General features: G+C 40.3%; 2 protein-coding genes across 3 annotated transcripts; one reads left to right on the top strand and one right to left on the bottom strand.

The window, feature by feature from the left end:
- The first annotated feature begins 422 nt into the window (after window positions 1–422).
- On the top strand, window positions 423–2,358 carry jund (JunD proto-oncogene, AP-1 transcription factor subunit). Its single transcript, XM_068319155.1, has one exon. The coding sequence runs from the start codon at window positions 593–595 to the stop codon at window positions 1,415–1,417; it is 825 nt and encodes a 274-aa protein (XP_068175256.1). The 5' UTR covers window positions 423–592; the 3' UTR covers window positions 1,418–2,358.
- Window positions 2,359–2,496: 138 nt separating this feature from the next.
- On the bottom strand, window positions 2,497–17,039 carry rab3ab (RAB3A, member RAS oncogene family, b). Of its 2 annotated transcripts, none has more exons than XM_068319156.1 (5): window positions 16,993–17,039; window positions 10,600–10,824; window positions 6,624–6,742; window positions 5,781–5,905; window positions 2,497–5,502 (listed from the first exon to the last, which is right to left on the bottom strand). In XM_068319156.1, the coding sequence occupies exons 2-5, from the start codon at window positions 10,822–10,824 to the stop codon at window positions 5,312–5,314; spliced, it is 660 nt and encodes a 219-aa protein (XP_068175257.1). In that variant the 5' UTR covers window positions 16,993–17,039; the 3' UTR covers window positions 2,497–5,311. The 2 variants fall into 2 exon arrangements, with proteins under 2 accessions (XP_068175257.1, XP_068175258.1); XM_068319157.1 differs by lacking the exon at window positions 16,993–17,039 and adding an exon at window positions 14,767–14,848.
- Window positions 17,040–17,126: the final 87 nt, after the last annotated feature.

Below are 17,126 nucleotides of genomic sequence, written 5' to 3'. Positions count from 1 at the left end.
TCTGCCTGAGGGAGGGGGGGGGGGGGTAAACGGAAGTAGGCATCAAGACAACTTTTCTCGAAACCTGATCACATTATATATGTATATTCTGTATATTCAAAATCACCATTATTACACCAGTTTATCACCTCTGAGTTTGGAGTTTCTCTTACCTTTCCATGGCAATACGACATACATCAAAGATCGTCTTGTGAGAGGAGTCCTCACTCTGTTACAACCGAAACCCCTCCCATTGGTAATGACGTTAACTTCACACCGAATAAAGACACAGAGTGGTACCTCTCTCTTATCCGCCCTTCCCCTGTTTGAACGAACATCTGGAAAACGTCATTTCTGCCTAATGCGCTTGCTCTGATGTGACGTCATGGAACGTGTGTGCCTAGAAAAGCTCGAGGCATTGCGCACGAGTTCACAAGCAGCGGACGCTTCCTGCTTGAGAACGTCCCGTAAGTCGTGGCTGCCGTGACGCGTTATAACTGTTAATTAAACGCTCTGTTATATATATATTGTTGTTATTTTTGTGACGTAATGGGAAGGAGAACAATTTGAAGGATCGCTACACTTTACGGTAGATCATTTTAACAACAAAATAATGATGAAGAAGGATATTAACTTGAGCCTGGCGGATGACGCAGACCTCAAACCGCATCTCCGCGACTCCGAGAGCATCCTCAACTCCCCGGAACTGGGGCTGCTCAAACTGGCTTCCCCGGAGCTGGAGAGGCTCATCATCCAGTCTAACGGGATGGTCACCACGTCACCCACCTCCACCCAGTTCATCTTCCCCAAGCCGGTGACGGACGAGCAAGAGTTCGCCGAGGGCTTCGTGAAAGCGTTGGAGGACCTCCACAAGCAGAACCAGCTGAGCGGAGCCGGACACCCGAGCGGGACTCTGGATCTGGGGGCCAACATCGCCTCCGTTACCGTCCAGCCGGATCTACCGGTGTACACGAACTTGAGCAGCTACGGTAGCGGCCCACTGGAGACCACCGTCAACTACTCCACGGATACGGTGCCTTTCCCGCCGCCTCCGGCGCATCCTCTGGGCGCAGCGCCGCCGCAGCAGCAGCCGGAGCTCTCCCGGGTGCAGCTGAAGGAGGAGCCCCAGACGGTTCCGGACGTCCAGAGCTTCGGGGAGAGTCCGCCTCTGTCTCCTATCGACATTGACTCACAGGAGCGAATGAAAGCCGAAAGGAAGAGGCTCAGGAACCGGATCGCAGCGTCTAAGTGCCGGATGCGCAAACTGGAGCGCATCTCCAGGCTGGAGGACAAGGTCAAATCTCTGAAAAGCCACAACACCGATCTGGCTTCGACTGCCAGCCTGCTCAGAGAGCAAGTGGCCCAGCTGAAACAGAAAGTCCTCACCCACGTCAACAGCGGCTGTCAGCTGCTGCCACACGAGGTGCAGGTGCACTAAGTCGGACGGATCTGCAGCCGCGCTACTGACCAGCTCATAAGCTCCACGGACACGCTCATGTCGGCCCCACTGTCTGTAGCGCAGCCCAGATGTGTGCTGTCACTGGTCTGATGAATGCCAGGCCACCTTAGGCCAAAACTGTACATTGTTTATCGGCTCTTGAATAACCATGGCAACTGTCGAGCTGCAACGTGCTTTATAAGACAAATTAAGGTCATACGCGCGGAGGCGTTCGTGGCTCCAATGGGCAGCCAGATATTCTGGATGAGTTCCATTTGATTTAAAAATAAATAAATAAATAAATAAAAGAACCACACGCTCCGCAGCCACCGCCTCCCTGTTAATCATTTGATTTTATTATTATTATTATTATTATTATTATTGGATTGATGCCAAGCTGAAGATCGTTTGCTTCTAGTAAATGTTTACGCGTGAATATGGTGACGCAAAACGAGGATTTCTTTGACGGAATAAGGCCATGAGCGTTTTCTAACGACAGAACGAGGAACTCATTTCAAGATTTGTTCCTGTAAAATGTTTACAGACTGTTTTTACTTAAAGTCTCAAAACTTGGACCAAATATATTCCTATTCACACAGATTAATATATAACAATTGGTTGTGCTCCACATTTAATATAAAATATTCCATCTATATATATGCTACCAACTATTTACAACACATTTTTACTGGGAGCAATTTGCATGTTGACATACTCGAATGTTGCCCAACCCAGGGTGTCAAGGGGTGCAATTAATCAGTCTTTATCGAACCTTTTTCAAACTGGCATTTCTCTCTTTTGTACTCGACTGTGTTTCTATTTCAGTGTGCTCTTGTTTCATTGTGAGGCGTTTCAATCCTTTTTGTTGCACTGACTGTCGCTGTCTCCTCCAGCCTACATTTATGCCTCTGTGATCTGAATTAAATACTGCTGGCAATAAACGCTGTTTCTTCATTTTAATACACACCACACAAATGGTTCATTTCAATGGGAAATGAGTGAGACTGGATTAGAGGATCGAATGTTTCATAATAAGAGAATTTTGGAAATTGTGCAGGAATCTGCGTCATATCGTCTCCTTGGTATCCATCGCCCCCTGCTGGTTCCTTCCAAAACTGCCATTCAGACTGGAGTATAGTTTATTTATCAATTCATTTTAGGATTTAATCTGAATAAGTAACAAAACTCAACTCAAGATCAAATGCACAGAATTTTCAAAACAATAATAAACGGATTAGTAGTTACTTTTTATTGTTTTACCATAAATTACAGATAAAAACATCCACAACATATTCTCTCATCTTTATGATCCAAACCGAAGAGGAATTGAAGAGGCAGATCAAATAAAAACGTTTTTACGTGCTAGATGATCTAAGGTCAGCAACCTCTAGCGAGCTGGGCGGCTTGACTGTTTAGATGCCGTAGTTTGTATTGCTTCATAACAGAGTGACACATTCATTCACAAGCGGGCCTAGAAATTAATGCAAATACAGTACAACATGGCTCTTTTTTTTTGGAGGGGGTGGGGGAGTTCAAGTTTTTAAATTCTACTGTTCTCTTTTTTTTCTTACTTTGTTTTTGCAAGCCTGAGTCGATTACACACCACTCACACACAAGATCGAAAGGAAGACATATTAGAAAGGATAACAGATTGGAATTTTGAATTGAACCAGTAAAGAAACAGTCACGACCAGAAATAAGTAAAGGATGAACAGGAACAAAAACCCTTTGCTGTGATTTGCTAGAACGGTTTTAATCAAGCCTTACTCTTTTTAAATCTGATGGTTATTTGTGATTTTGAGGGACTGCTCTAATGCAACAATTTCTCTGAAATAAACACTCCTTTAATTTAGAGTTGTCTGCTTTTTCAAAACGTTTATGAAATCCATAATTTTATGAAATCCATAAGTTTACTATGCTCTCCATATTTCACTTGACGACTGACCGACTGAGGTGACGTCACAACACAGCAATGCTTTAACTGATTCCAGGTGACGTCACTATGGCAGGAGACGTTCATTCAGTAATTAGTTCAAGTGCTGGAGCGTAATTTCATCATCAGAAGGAAAAAAAAGACACGTAATATTTAAATCGAGTGTTTTCGAGTCGAATGTGCGTTTTAAAACTAAACGCTTAAAATCACGAGTGGTTGAACACGTGATCACACCTACGTCACGGGTCCTGTGTACGCGCACAAGCAGTTGCGTAAAACCAGCCGAACTGCTGCTGACTGTGACCAATAATGAAGACGATTGTTTGTGTCCTACAAACCTAATCCAACATTTTAGACATTATGATTAATTATTTTTGAATGATTACTTTTTTCAGGAAAAACTGAAATTTGATTTTGAATATTTAAAGATTATGTAATGTCAATATGTAACACTGCCAGCAAACACAGCTGCATAACTGTGCTGCAGAAAATGTTATTCGAGGATCCATCAGTTTTTGAATCATCAATTTGTGACAGCAAGAAATATAAAAAGTTTGAGGCAGAGGCCGCGAGACATTTGTTCACTCTAATTAAAATGTCAGTGCCAAACCTAGATGGTGAAGAGCTGTTATGATGCTCACAGGGTTTGGTAGTTCTACAAAAACCGACTTGAAGATTCACAACAGTCACAACATGGCTTAAAATTACATTTATGACGCACAAAGTTTCTCAAACTAGCGTTCCTTTAATTTTAGAGCAATTTTAAAACGTTTTCCCTTAATGAGCAACAATGCTGGAAATGCCATTGAGCAAGTTGGGAGGAAGTTAAACAGGTGTTGTAAGTTTCCATCTCGTAATTCAGACTCTGAGAGTCATTTTATTTCATTTCTCTCTGAAGAAAGTTTGAATTTCCGACTTTGCAACATGTCATAAAGGCAGCATATGACGGAATCGACGGGGGACTGAAACACATCACCCAAACAAACCCAAATACATAGACCTCTTATTTATATTTGATACTATCCTTATAGAACTTCATTCCTTTTAAATTTTCCATAAATGCATACCTGTAGATATTACATATATTGCACAACATTTATATGTACATTTGAAATCAATGTCATTAAATTAAACGTCTCTTCTTTTTTTCCCCCCTCTCTCCATTTTGTTCTTATCTCCCCACCCAGTTGGAAATGTTTGAAAGAAATAAATGACTATAAAAAAATAAATGAAAAAACGTGAAAATGATGAAAACTACGATGAATCATGAAAAACGAAACACTTGCTAGTACCTACGAAATCCATGTTTGGATACGAGGTGTGACACCAAAATGGAACACAAATTCTGTTTGATACTGTTTGTATCCAGAATCACATGAGAAAGGCGACACATGGGCTGGACCCCCCCCCCCCCTGCATCAACTCCACGGTGGCCTTCTTGGTCAACATATCCGACGCTGACATCTTCTTAAGACATTTGACTGATATGAAACAAAGTACTGTAAACATAAGAAGGATTTAAATGGCACTCTGAGGACGGACGCCGTCAAATCCTTCTTCTAAAAACCACACGGAGGAACATGGAAACAACAGAAGAAGGATTAGGAAATTAAAAGAACCGTGGGCTGCAAAGAGTCTGAAACACTCTGCTTTGATTGTACTTGCTTTGGCGTCAGACCAACAACCATGCTGATATATAAAAAAAGAAAATCTTTTAGCTCATACATGACAGGGAACCACAAGAAAACACCTCAAGCGGTTAGACATTTAGAGCATTTCAGACACTTTTCCGTGTGGTTCTTGTGGCCCCCAGCCAATGTTCTTTACTAGGTTACAGAAAGATGCAGGAGATAGCGAAAACTGTGACGAAGAAGGGAGCGAAGGCCCTTGGATCTAGCTAAGGGAAGAGGAGGAGGAAGGGTGAGGAGGAGGTGTTGGGAGGGGTGGGGGGGGGGTCAGCTTTAACATGCACAGTCCTGGTGAGGAGGAGCAGACTGCTCTGTCAACTGGGGCCCCTGTTTGGCCCCTGTGACGGTGGGATCGCCGGCATCCAGGCTCTCAGACATCTTTTCGCAGATGATGTCGACCAGGCGCTCAAAGGTCTGCTTCACGTTGATGTTGTCTTTGGCGCTGGCCTCAAAGAACTCGAAACCTGGAGAGGAAATTGGGAGTGGGAGAGGGTCAGAGGTCATGTTGACCGGGAGCTGCAGAGTTCAGTGTAGTACGCATGATCAAATCTGTTTAACCACGATAGCTGCTGGACCCCTCAATGAAATACAACCAAAAAACAGCTCATTTTAATCAATTAGTCTTAGTATTTCCGTCTGTCTTTCAACTATCCGATGCCAAACAGTGAATTCACTGCCAAACAGTGAATCATGCTGTTTGTGTGTGTGTTTGTGCGCCTATCTGTGTTCACTCTGAACTCACCGAGGTGTTCAGAAAGCTGGCGGCCTCTATCTCCGCTCACCACTCGCTCGTCATCCATGTCACACTTGTTTCCCACCAGCAGCACCTGGGCATTGTCCCACGAGTAGGTCTTAATCTGAGTCGACCTGGAAAAAAATGCATCCAGCAGTCAGAGGACATAACCTGAAAAAGACTGCGATTGAATAGCAGCACAATGTGCCCACAAGGTTGTATTATTCCCACCATTTGTTGTCCAATCATTTCCTAATCTAATATATTTTAAAACAACTCACAGTGAATGAAAATTACATAAAATCCACATGTGACTTTTATCGTATCTACCAAATACATTAGTTTTTTCTGGCCTTTGTCTGTCTGGTTGTTTGTCTGCATTTCTGTAGGACTGCTGACCTTTATTTTGGAGGGTTCAGCAATGTCCAAGAACTAGTCCACCAGAATTTTGTAAATGACACTAATGTAAATCCAGATTCTAGGAGGAGTCACGTTATGAGGGTGAAACTGTCCATTGTTCTTATCATACTTTTTTACAGTAAAAATGAAAATGAAATGAAGAAGAATCTTCCAATCAGAGAAGTGACACTGATCTTAAGTTCGTGAAGAAAACAAGCAGGATACAAGATAATGATCCCTGCATCTGCTTTATATTCACAGAGGAAGCTGTCTGTTGTTAATACAGAAACCTGAGCCAGACGTTCTGCTATCAATCTGCAGTACATCTATTTCCAGGCCAGTGCTGCTTATCTCGACACCACTTGATCCATCACCCAGGTAAAACTCAGCCGGGTCGGTTTACACTACAGACATGAGATACCCCACCCTGCCCTCTCTGAACCAATCACACACCAGTCCTGGACAGCGTTGAAGGACTCCTCGTTGGTGATGTCATACATGAGGATGAAGCCCATGGCTCCTCTGTAGTAGGCCGTGGTGATGGTGCGGTAACGCTCCTGACCCGCCGTGTCCTTGGTTAAAAAAAACAAAACAGCAGCAGTTAGAGGAACATTTTCATTATGTCAGGTTTCATTGCTCTTCATTCACTGAAATATCAATGTCTTCTACAGGACCCAGGGAAAATATGTTTAAGGGAAAGGATCCATGATTCTGGATAAAGCCTGATATAATGAAAGGGAATTTGCATAAAAAACAATCACAACAAACACAAAACAGGCACCAGGAGATCACAAAAATCAAATTGTCCCACACTGAGCATCAACCATAGGCTGATTCAGGTTTGGATTTTAAAAAAAGTATATAAGAATAGTTCGCTTTACAGATACTTTGACCCATAATAATAATTAATAAAGTACTATTATTACTGATAATAATAATAATAATAATAATAATAATAATAATAATAATAATAATAATAATAATAAGAAGAAGAAGAAGAAGAAGAAGAAGAAGAAGAAGAAGAAGAAGAAGAAGATTTTTTTTTGATTTTTGCAAAAACACTTTAATCTCATTCAAACATTTTGCAGTTTTACATTAGATGAAAGCATTTAAGTGCCTCAAAACATCTTTTCCAAACAAACTTCAATCACATTTAACATGTAGAACATTTAGAACATTTAGAACATTTTACAAATTTTCATCAGATGAAATTTCAAAAATATGAAACACTCAAAAACATTAACCACCAAGAAACAAAGGGAAATACAATATAAGAATTAGTGCATTATAACAGGAAGTTTGCAAAAGTGAGGTGGTCATCAACTAAAGTGCATAGGACATTTTTGTAACACCAGATGTTCCTAAAGTTATTCAGGTCTTTTGTCAATTTATAGAAACCAAATTCTAGTTTTAAGCGACATCTGATGTTACAGCAAAAAACAGTAGCTGCTTCTTGAGTGGTATCGTTTTCAATTTTCCTCTTCCTGGTCACATGAATTGCAAGTTTTGCCTCCCCAGAAATAAAATTTAAAAGCTGCCACTTTCTCTGATTTGATCTATTGTACCCAGCACCGTAGATGAATTTCCTGATACTAAAGTTTTCATTGAACAAGTTAAAAACATTTGTTAGAAGAGTGAAGAGTACTGCAAGTCTCCCACACTCACTGAAAGTATGAAAGACTGTCTCCTGAAGAGGACAGAAGGGACAAGAAGAAGAAGAAGAAGAAGAAGAAGAAGAAGAATCAGCATCCTCATTTATAACCAGCATATTAAAATCCCTCTTGTGTTCTTGTGTTGTCACTATATGTAACCCTTGAATTTCACAGCTAAGCCCTAATGAATGGTCTTGGAATTAAATCATGGCATTTCTAATTTCCACCCCCCTGTGACTCCAACAGAACAGGAGTTAGAAGGAAGATTTCCTGCAATTATCAATTTATAGTATTAACCATTTTGCTTCTGTAGCTTTTTTCATCTATTCGATGTGTCCCATGACTTTTCTGATGTCACATGACCAAAGAATGACATCTATGTATTTTCAGAACGCTGTAGCTCCATATTTGTTGTTGATTTCCTCTGCAGAGTGCCCTGCTCCTCCACCCGATGGGTCATCCAGGATGAGAGCTCAGCACTAAAAAATGTAAATACCGGTAGCACCAAGTGGCATTACATAAAGAACACCCCGGGGTGCTCATCATTAATCATGAGTCCTAAAAACAGCTAAAGGTGTGAATGTTTATAATCAGAGATCAGCTTCTGTGCAAAATCCAAATGAACTTCAAGCTCATACAGATACATGAGAAAAAAAATGGACGAAAAGTCCTTCATGATAGGAAATGGTCTCTTTTCATGGGGAAAGCTTTGAACACATATATGAATATATATATATATATATATATATATATATATTTTTTTTTTTTAATTTTTTTTTTTTTTTTTTTTTTTTTTCATTTTAAGCATTTTGGCACCTCACTAGTTAGCATATCCACCAACGTAGCTTATACTTCTGAAGACAGCAGAGGGACTTGAATGACAGACGATGCTACATCGGTCACAGTTAAAGGGAAGAGCTGTGAAGCAGACGTCAGAGCTGCCGGTCACCCATTGGTGACGTGATAACACAAGTGCCTCTGTCAGTATGGGACAGGAAGCATCCCATGGTGAGACATGGTGTTGTCGTGCAGCCATGGTACACATGATGATGAAAACACATTTCTTTGTTTGCTTATCTGATTTTTTTTTTTAAATTAAAAACATTTTTTAGAGGAGGTAAAACACAAGAGAGTTTTCAGAAATAAATCTTTGTAAGCTATAAACACACTCAATCCTGACTTTGAAGCTCATGATTCAATTCCATTTTTTTTTTTTTTTACAGTACTGGAGCCTCAGTGGAGCATTGCTGGGAGATGGGGGATGGGAACAGTGTGTGAGTGTGTGCACACATGTATGCCCACACACTGGGGGCGGGGGGGGGGGGTATCTACTCAGCACTGTGTAGTAGTGAAGGAGGGGACAGCAGCACCCGGTCATCTCTTTCTCATGCTCTGATTGGTCGATCTGCTCTTTCCTACCGGAGGCAAGATCTGGTAAAGGCTGACAACAGAGGGGCGCGCATGCACATGCATCCACACACGCGCACACACACACATACAAACACACACACACACACACACGCACGCAGACACACACCCACACACGCACACACATCCACACACTGAACTCTACCCTCACACTGCCCTGCCCTCCCCCCAGCACCTGACTACCTATCTCTCTCTCCCCCCATCAACTCAGGGACTACGCACACGTCACTTCCCCTACGGGATTAAGGAGTGTGTAGAGATGTTAACCATCCCTTGTGTTTCGTCTAATACTTCATGCTGTACTGTCTGATGTACTGTCTGTGTTGTACTGCCTGTTGTCCTGCCTGTGTTGTACTGCCTGTTGTACTGTCTGTTGTACTGCCTGTTTACCGTGGGTCAGAGAGGACAGCAATTTCATCTGTGCTGTATGTCCTGCACATGTGGTACATTTGACAATAAAGCTGACTTTGACTTTTGACTTGACACACACACTGCTCTCCATCCCAGCTGTGCCACAGATCGTTTAGGTGGAAATTGCTTTACGATCTTCGATGTGATGCTGAAACATCAGTTTCACACATCACACATCTGACGCAACAAAACATCAGAAAGAAACGACCAGCCTGTTTAACACCTGAAGGAAAAAGAAGCAAACAGGCACGGCTGTGTTTGTGTTTCTTAATGTCGCTTCTCCTGCATTGTATTTATTAGACTCACCTGGATGTCCAATTTTACTGTGATCAGATTGCATCACAGAACTGCACATCAGGGTTCCACAAATAAATCCTTTGAACACCTTAAAAATAATGAAATGCTATTTGTTGTTTTGTTAAATGGCAATAAAAAAAAATAAAAAAACCATTGTCATTTCCCTAAATTTAATATTCACGTTTTGTTCCCGAGGTTGAAGACACCATCATTGGAATTCAGCATCACCTTTCTCACAAGTATCCAGACAACCTTCTAATCCTAAAGTACAACACAATTATTTATAGCCGGTCTGAATTGTCCGTGTCAGCTGAGGTTGGGCTGCAAAGTCTGCCGACATTGAGAGGGTCAAGAAACAGAAAAACACTCCAGGACAATGCTTTCTGCAAGGCAGTGTGGCACACAGTGGTAAAACAAAGGGCAAGGCCATCTCTAACGTGTGTCATAAAAGACCACAAAACCTCTGACGATTTCAGCATGTTTCCCAAAACTGGTTCATATAAACACATAAAAAGGAAAAGAACAAACAGGACATTGATGGTGGGAATACTAAGTGTTAATCACAGCCAATAAAAAAATGTCTTCTTGTGACTTTAATTTACTTCCTCTCAGGAAGCTACATTCTCTTCCCAATATCTTACCCAGATCTGTAATTTGATCCTCTTGTCATTCCTGTAGATGGTCTTCACCTTGAAGTCGATGCCCACCGTACTGACGAAGGCCGGCGTGAAGGAGTCGTCGGCGTAGCGGAACAAGAAGGAGGTTTTGCCCACGCTGCTGTTCCCAATGATTAGGATCTTGAACATGTAGTCAAAGTTCTGGTCCGAAGACTCCTTCTGCCCGTAGGTCGCTGTTGCTGAGGCCATCTTTGATAAAGAGGAAAGAGAAGAGAAGGACATAATCTAATGAGCATTTTCTTTCTGTTCAGCATAAATGAAGCTCACGTCAAAATTAAAATCTCGGTGAAGATTCCTCCCTGAACCCGCGTCCCAGATGAGCCTCCTCGAATCAGATCCTGTGTAACTGTTTTCATGTCCCTGGTCTCACATTTCAATATTGAATGAAATGAACCACTTGTGTGAATCAGTGTCTGGGGGCAGATTGCAGACTGCGTGGGCTCATCGTCTGATCCGCCGAAGACGAACCGCAAAGACTTCCCTGCTGAGTCAGCAAGAATCAAGATAAGGGATGCTCATGTAATTTGATGGATGGATGGATGGATGGATGGATGGATGGATGGATGGATGGATGGATGGATGGATGGATGGATGGATGAGCTCAAATCCAGGTCTATCAGTTTACACGGAGGAACACAGAGTTAGTTGCTGACTAATACGTAAAGAAGCAACAACCTTCACGAAAACAAATATTTGTTTTAATGCAGAAATCTGCTAAAGTCAACACAACTGAAAATCTGCAAACTGAGTTTCCAAGACAGAAATAAAGGAGAAATCACTCAAAATGCGATTTTATCACTTTGGGTAAAGAGGATTTGTGGTTTTTTTAGAAAATACTGTGTTGTGTTGTTTTGTTAGTTGATGACAAGATGTCAAGTTTGACAAGTATTATTATGTAAACTAAAGCCTATTCAATCATTGGTCAACATAATATACAAGCACAAAACACTCGATATTACAGAATCTAAACTTTGAATATTTGATGATATATAATCAATCGGTCCGACAGAACTATTGATTCCCAACAATTACCAACTGCAAATGTAAGAAAAAATGAAAATTTAAAATGAAAATTGTAAACTGAAGGTTTAAAAGTCTCAAACTATAGATTAGAATCACCTGTAAGATTGAGTTTAAAACCAAATTATGACCATGGACACAAAAAGCATAAAAACAATACAATCCAAATAACAAAAGAATTATAACTGGTAAACCAGTACTCTATCTCTCACCGATAACTAAAACATCCCACACGTAAATATCTGACAGAGACGTTTCCAGTGGAAAGGATCCCGCTGGATCACGGTCAGGGTTTGGTGTTCGATTTCTTCTCTGGCCACCCTTATTAAAAATGTATCTGCTCAGGTTACAGGTGCACCAGATATGCCAGTCCATGTGCTTTTTATGGACAGGTTTCTTTCAGCTAACTCAGCAGTATTGCAGAAACAGTATATTGGAAAATAGACCCTTAATGTAGGAAAAGACAAGCTGTGGTCTGAAGCATACTTTCCCCTCTAAACTTTTTGATCAGTTTTTATTTTTTGTAGTCAATTTCATTATGTGTGTTGAGTCTTTATTACTAACTGAAGCCTAAATGTTGCACCATTCCTATGTTTTCCTCCCCTACTAGCTGTGGTCCACCTCTCCTTTAAACATAATGTGTTTGCATTTCTCCATGAAACAAAGTACTATCTGAAAATAATCTCCCTCTTTGCAAATATTTGCCAGATCTATAAAGGTGCTACTGTTACATTTAAAATTGGGCCTCATGCGTTTCCATAGAATATGGATTTACTGAGCTGATTCTTGACAAAAAGGCCTCTTTGAGCTCTAAAAATCAAATGCAGGCCCTTGACAGTTATTCCAATCAGCGATTAGAAGAGGCGTCTGTGGAGAAGAGAGTTGGCTTAACCTTCACTAAACACTAATTTGATTCAGAAGCTTATGAAGGCATGTGTGCTTAATCTCACTGTAATTAACAAATTCCCGTTATGCAAATATATTTCAGCCTGCAGGATGTTGCTGCAGCCTTCATGTGGCCTTGATAGTAAACTGAACAAAACACCAGCCGCTGGGTTTCATATATAACATTATGCATGTTACCTCCCACGCAAACTGTCCCATTAAAAAAGACAAACCGTATTAAACTCTGACTCATGACTGTGAAAATTTTAAAAAATGTGTTGTAAATATTGTCAATGCTTTCAGGATCACCACCACCATCATTATTATTACCAATTTAATTCTCACCAGATGTCTCGAAAATAATATTTTACTGTCAGGCCAGACAATATCTGTGAATCTGAATCATTTAATAGCTTCAGACTCTGAGACAACAAACAATAGCAGCGTGTCATATTGCAGTATCAATCTATGATTTCATATGTTTAATATGGATTGATATTGACTATTTTTAAACTTGCTGGAATATGACTTTACTATGTGTTAAAGGGATTGTGATTAAAAATGCATGGAGAATTTTTAAAACTCTCTTTGTAACTCATCACTTTAGATTCAAAATTAAAATCATGGTTTTGTGTGAGGAGGGACATGATTTGAGTGTCCTACATTTAGCAGGTAGTGGAGATAGAGGACGACGAGGAGGAGGAAGAGGAGGAGGAGGAGAAGCAGGCGGAGTTCTAAATCAGGTATTGAATAATCAGATGATAATCCATATCTCTGACCTGAATAAGCTTCTGATCTATGGTTGAATCACAAACAAATTCACTATATTACAGAATGAAAAATGGTGATGTTTTTATATGAAAGATCATTTGTTAAAATCTATTTTTCATATAAAACTGAATCTATCCTCATCGATCCATCTTCACTGAAGCAGCAATCAATTCACCCTCTCCAACCAGAGAAAGTGTTTTTATGTATCATGATTCAGTCATGACTAAGAGTTGTGAGATTATGTGCTGGATGATGATTAAATGAAACGCTCCTCTGAATTTGTCACCTCAAGCCAATTGATGTCTTTCCAGGATCCTGTCTGATCTGGAGCTGCATCAGCTATCTTGTCAGGCTCATTCAATCAGTACTGGGAGAAATCCACCAGATTTACAGCTAATCCAAAAACTGAGCCTACACCTCCCAAACACCTTCCTGTGAAAAAAGGAAACTGACTGGGAGGACTTACAGAGCTGTCTGCAGCTCCAAGCAGCCTTAAAATACATTGGGCCTTTAGTAGGACATAAATTTTATTTCAAATATGTACCAATCACAATCCTGCTAATCCAGAGGGCAAACCAGCTCTGACAAAAACATCCATCAGTCAGTTATGATGTCAGAGAAGTCTATGCATTTGAACATTTATGAGTTTATGGCTGTATCATGTAAATATAGATATGAAAAATATGTCATTTTTAATTTAAATTGCACTTAAAAAAGCAAGTAAGAAAACCCATCACTTCAGCTTCAAACCTGGATCAAACAAGACTCAACAGATTGTTCAGGTTAGCATTAGCTTCGGTAGAGGAATGCACTATCAGAGCACTTTGTAGTTATTTATAGGATAGGGTCAGATAAGACTAAAATTCACAAGCTGCTCTGCAGTATACAAGAATGACTTCAATTTTAAAGGCTGCAAAATTAAAATGATGACATTAATGACGTATTCCTTTTTCTATATCTTTTATTACACTATACAACATGCATTATTCTGAAATAAACCACAGGAATTTATAATTTGGGTTTGATACAACTCTACTCTGTCACTGTTACTGACATGTATGTTTGCTAAAGCAAATTATTACGATACTTTCAATACCGATGTAAGGTTAGACTAGGAAGGTAATGCAAATGAGAATGATCAAAACCAGCAGAATTTCTTCTTATGTAAAAATCGATCCATTTACATCAATTTAATTGAGGATTCCGTCCTTTAAAGATAAAATCAGTGATCACTTGACATCTGACCCCTGACTATTCATTGAGTATTTTTGATATTTAATCATATAAAAGTAGACTATAGACTTTATTCTCATCATGGTAAAGTGGGACACCAAACCCGGAACACTGAAAGACAAACAGGTCAGTCTAATTTCTCAAACTTGCCAAGATATGTTTCACATCCTGTCAAGGTTAGTGTGCGAAACATTTATGACATAAAGCAGAAATGACAGATACCTAACAATGCAGCAGTGGTCCCACGCGACTGCTGTCCTGCTCCAAAGGTTGCCTGAGATGGCATTTTCCCTCTTCTCCTCCAATCACATGCCTCCTTTTCTAGGAAGCATGAGGACGTAGATGAGAGGAGGGGAAGCTAAAAATAGCCCTTTCTGTTTTTTTCTTTACAGCAAACGGAACGCAGCGAGGGAAGCAGCGAGGATGCTGAAGATGCTTTTGATGCTGGAGTCGGCAGGTTTATCCAGGACATTGTGGATTAAAATCAGCCCTGCATCTGTTTGGGTTCAAAAACTGGTTTACACTTAAAAATGTGATTGGATGCAGCTATTCCCTCTTCTCAAATACATACCTGTCTATTCTTTCAATTTACAAAAACATACATGAAACATGAGTTGGAGTTGAGTCCATTTTTGTTATACTTTCTCTATTTGTTAAATCTCAAAGCTCTAATGTGGCCCTTTAAGGTCCTGAAAAATGCTCATTGCTAATATATTGTGCTCATATTTCTGCATGATGATGCTCCTAAACCAACAACAGCTCCAGGTCTCCCTCTCAAAGTCTTTTAGTTTGGCTCATCAGACCACATTTGAGACAATTACGAGAGAATAAATCTTAGCAGAATCCAGTTCTTTTAGGCAGCAGGAAAAGATGTTGATCAAACGTATGAATTTAATCCTAGGTGGTACTGCAGTGTTTGTCACAGGAAACAATCTTGACATGAAGTCATAACTGTCAGCAGGGAAAGGGCAGACTCACATTCAAAGTAAGAAAACACATTTTGCAGGTAAAACCAAAAAACCGAATCATTATTTAAATTTCTTCTAACAACCAGGGTGCTGACTGAGTCGAGTCAAATGAAACACAGCTGAAGGACCAATCAGGAAGGCTGTTACTTTGAATTCTGATAGGCTCTTCTCACAGTATCCTGCCATTCACACCTCTCACACATGTTGCAGTCTTAATATTCTGCTGACATCAGCACGTCAGAGCAACACAGCCTCACCATCCTCACGCTTCACAACACGAACCTCTGCCTCCCCATCACCTGCCAAGCTTCACAGGTTCACTAACTTCATCATCTGTCTCAGCAGGGTTACCAGCCACCACCACCACCACGATACTGCCAATATGTTTAAGTCAGTGGGGGATTCTTCCAGCTGCCACTCTGCACAGATGCTTTTTGACATCTATCTGCTTTAAGCAGCAAATGGAAAAAACTTTCTGAAGGACTAATTATAATATCACCCTCTATAATTATCATTACCTCACTCACGTCTCCCTCCAGATTGATCCGCTATCATACAGGTTTCAATTCTGTGAATACCATAAGGCCTTAGCACTCCACCTTTTCAATACTCCACCCTTTATGTATCCACAAAGGAGATTTCTAAGAAAAAATATTTTCAGTGCAGACCATCAGAATTAATTCATACAGACTGTATTTGCTCGAAGCCTTTATTTATTCAATCAGTTCCCCCTGTAAATGTGGAGTTCAGTTATATTGCACTTCCAGTGTGCATTAACAGCTTCTCCGTGCTATTTGTCTTCATATGTCTTTTTCTGTATTCTGGGATGTGCTGTTGCGGTATGGAAAACACACACATGCTAATTCATGCGCTTATTTCTCTTTGGTTTTGAAATGACCATTTTGCTCGACAACAGGAAACACGACATTTCTCTACATGATTCAGCATGTTATTAATAAATTTCCAATAACACCTCGAAAATCCTTCAAGTAACGCACAGAAGGCACACCAAATATTGAGGTTATTTCACACAAAAAAAACTTAAATTGTGATTAGTAATTGCATGTGTGCCTGTCAAAATGATGTTATTATTATTTTTGTTTGATGGACAGAGTGAATTTATTATTATTGTCCGTGTTCCAGACCCATTCAGAAGCATTTTCCTGATTTAAACCATCGGACGGTGTGAAACGCCTTTTTTCTCTGTCGGACAGGCCCTGAGACAAACCACAGCAGCATCCTTCTCATCCATCCTCAAACACAATACGAACCAACATGCATTTTATACATCAGTATTGGTTTTACGGTTTTCACAATGAAAACATATGTTCTAAAGCAAGCATCTTTTGGAAAAGGTTCTTAAATATTAAATCCTTTATTTAATATTTAAACACCAGCAATCATAATTCATACAGGATCCTGTGTGTTTGAATACTAGATGCGAGTCCAACCATTAATCTAACAAAGAACGGAATCTCACCTTTATAGAATTATATCCGGCTGTTCCACCGCGTCCAGCACCCGCAATAACACCACCACTGTCAAGTTAATGATGCAAAATGACATCCGGCTATGAATTCCAAAATAAAATCCCGGAAGTGAGTCAAGAAGCGT

Source organism: Antennarius striatus, chromosome 7 (assembly GCF_040054535.1).
Source record: "Antennarius striatus isolate MH-2024 chromosome 7, ASM4005453v1, whole genome shotgun sequence".
Lineage (NCBI taxonomy): Eukaryota > Metazoa > Chordata > Actinopteri > Lophiiformes > Antennariidae > Antennarius > Antennarius striatus.
This window is presented reverse-complemented; position numbering and strand designations above follow the sequence as displayed.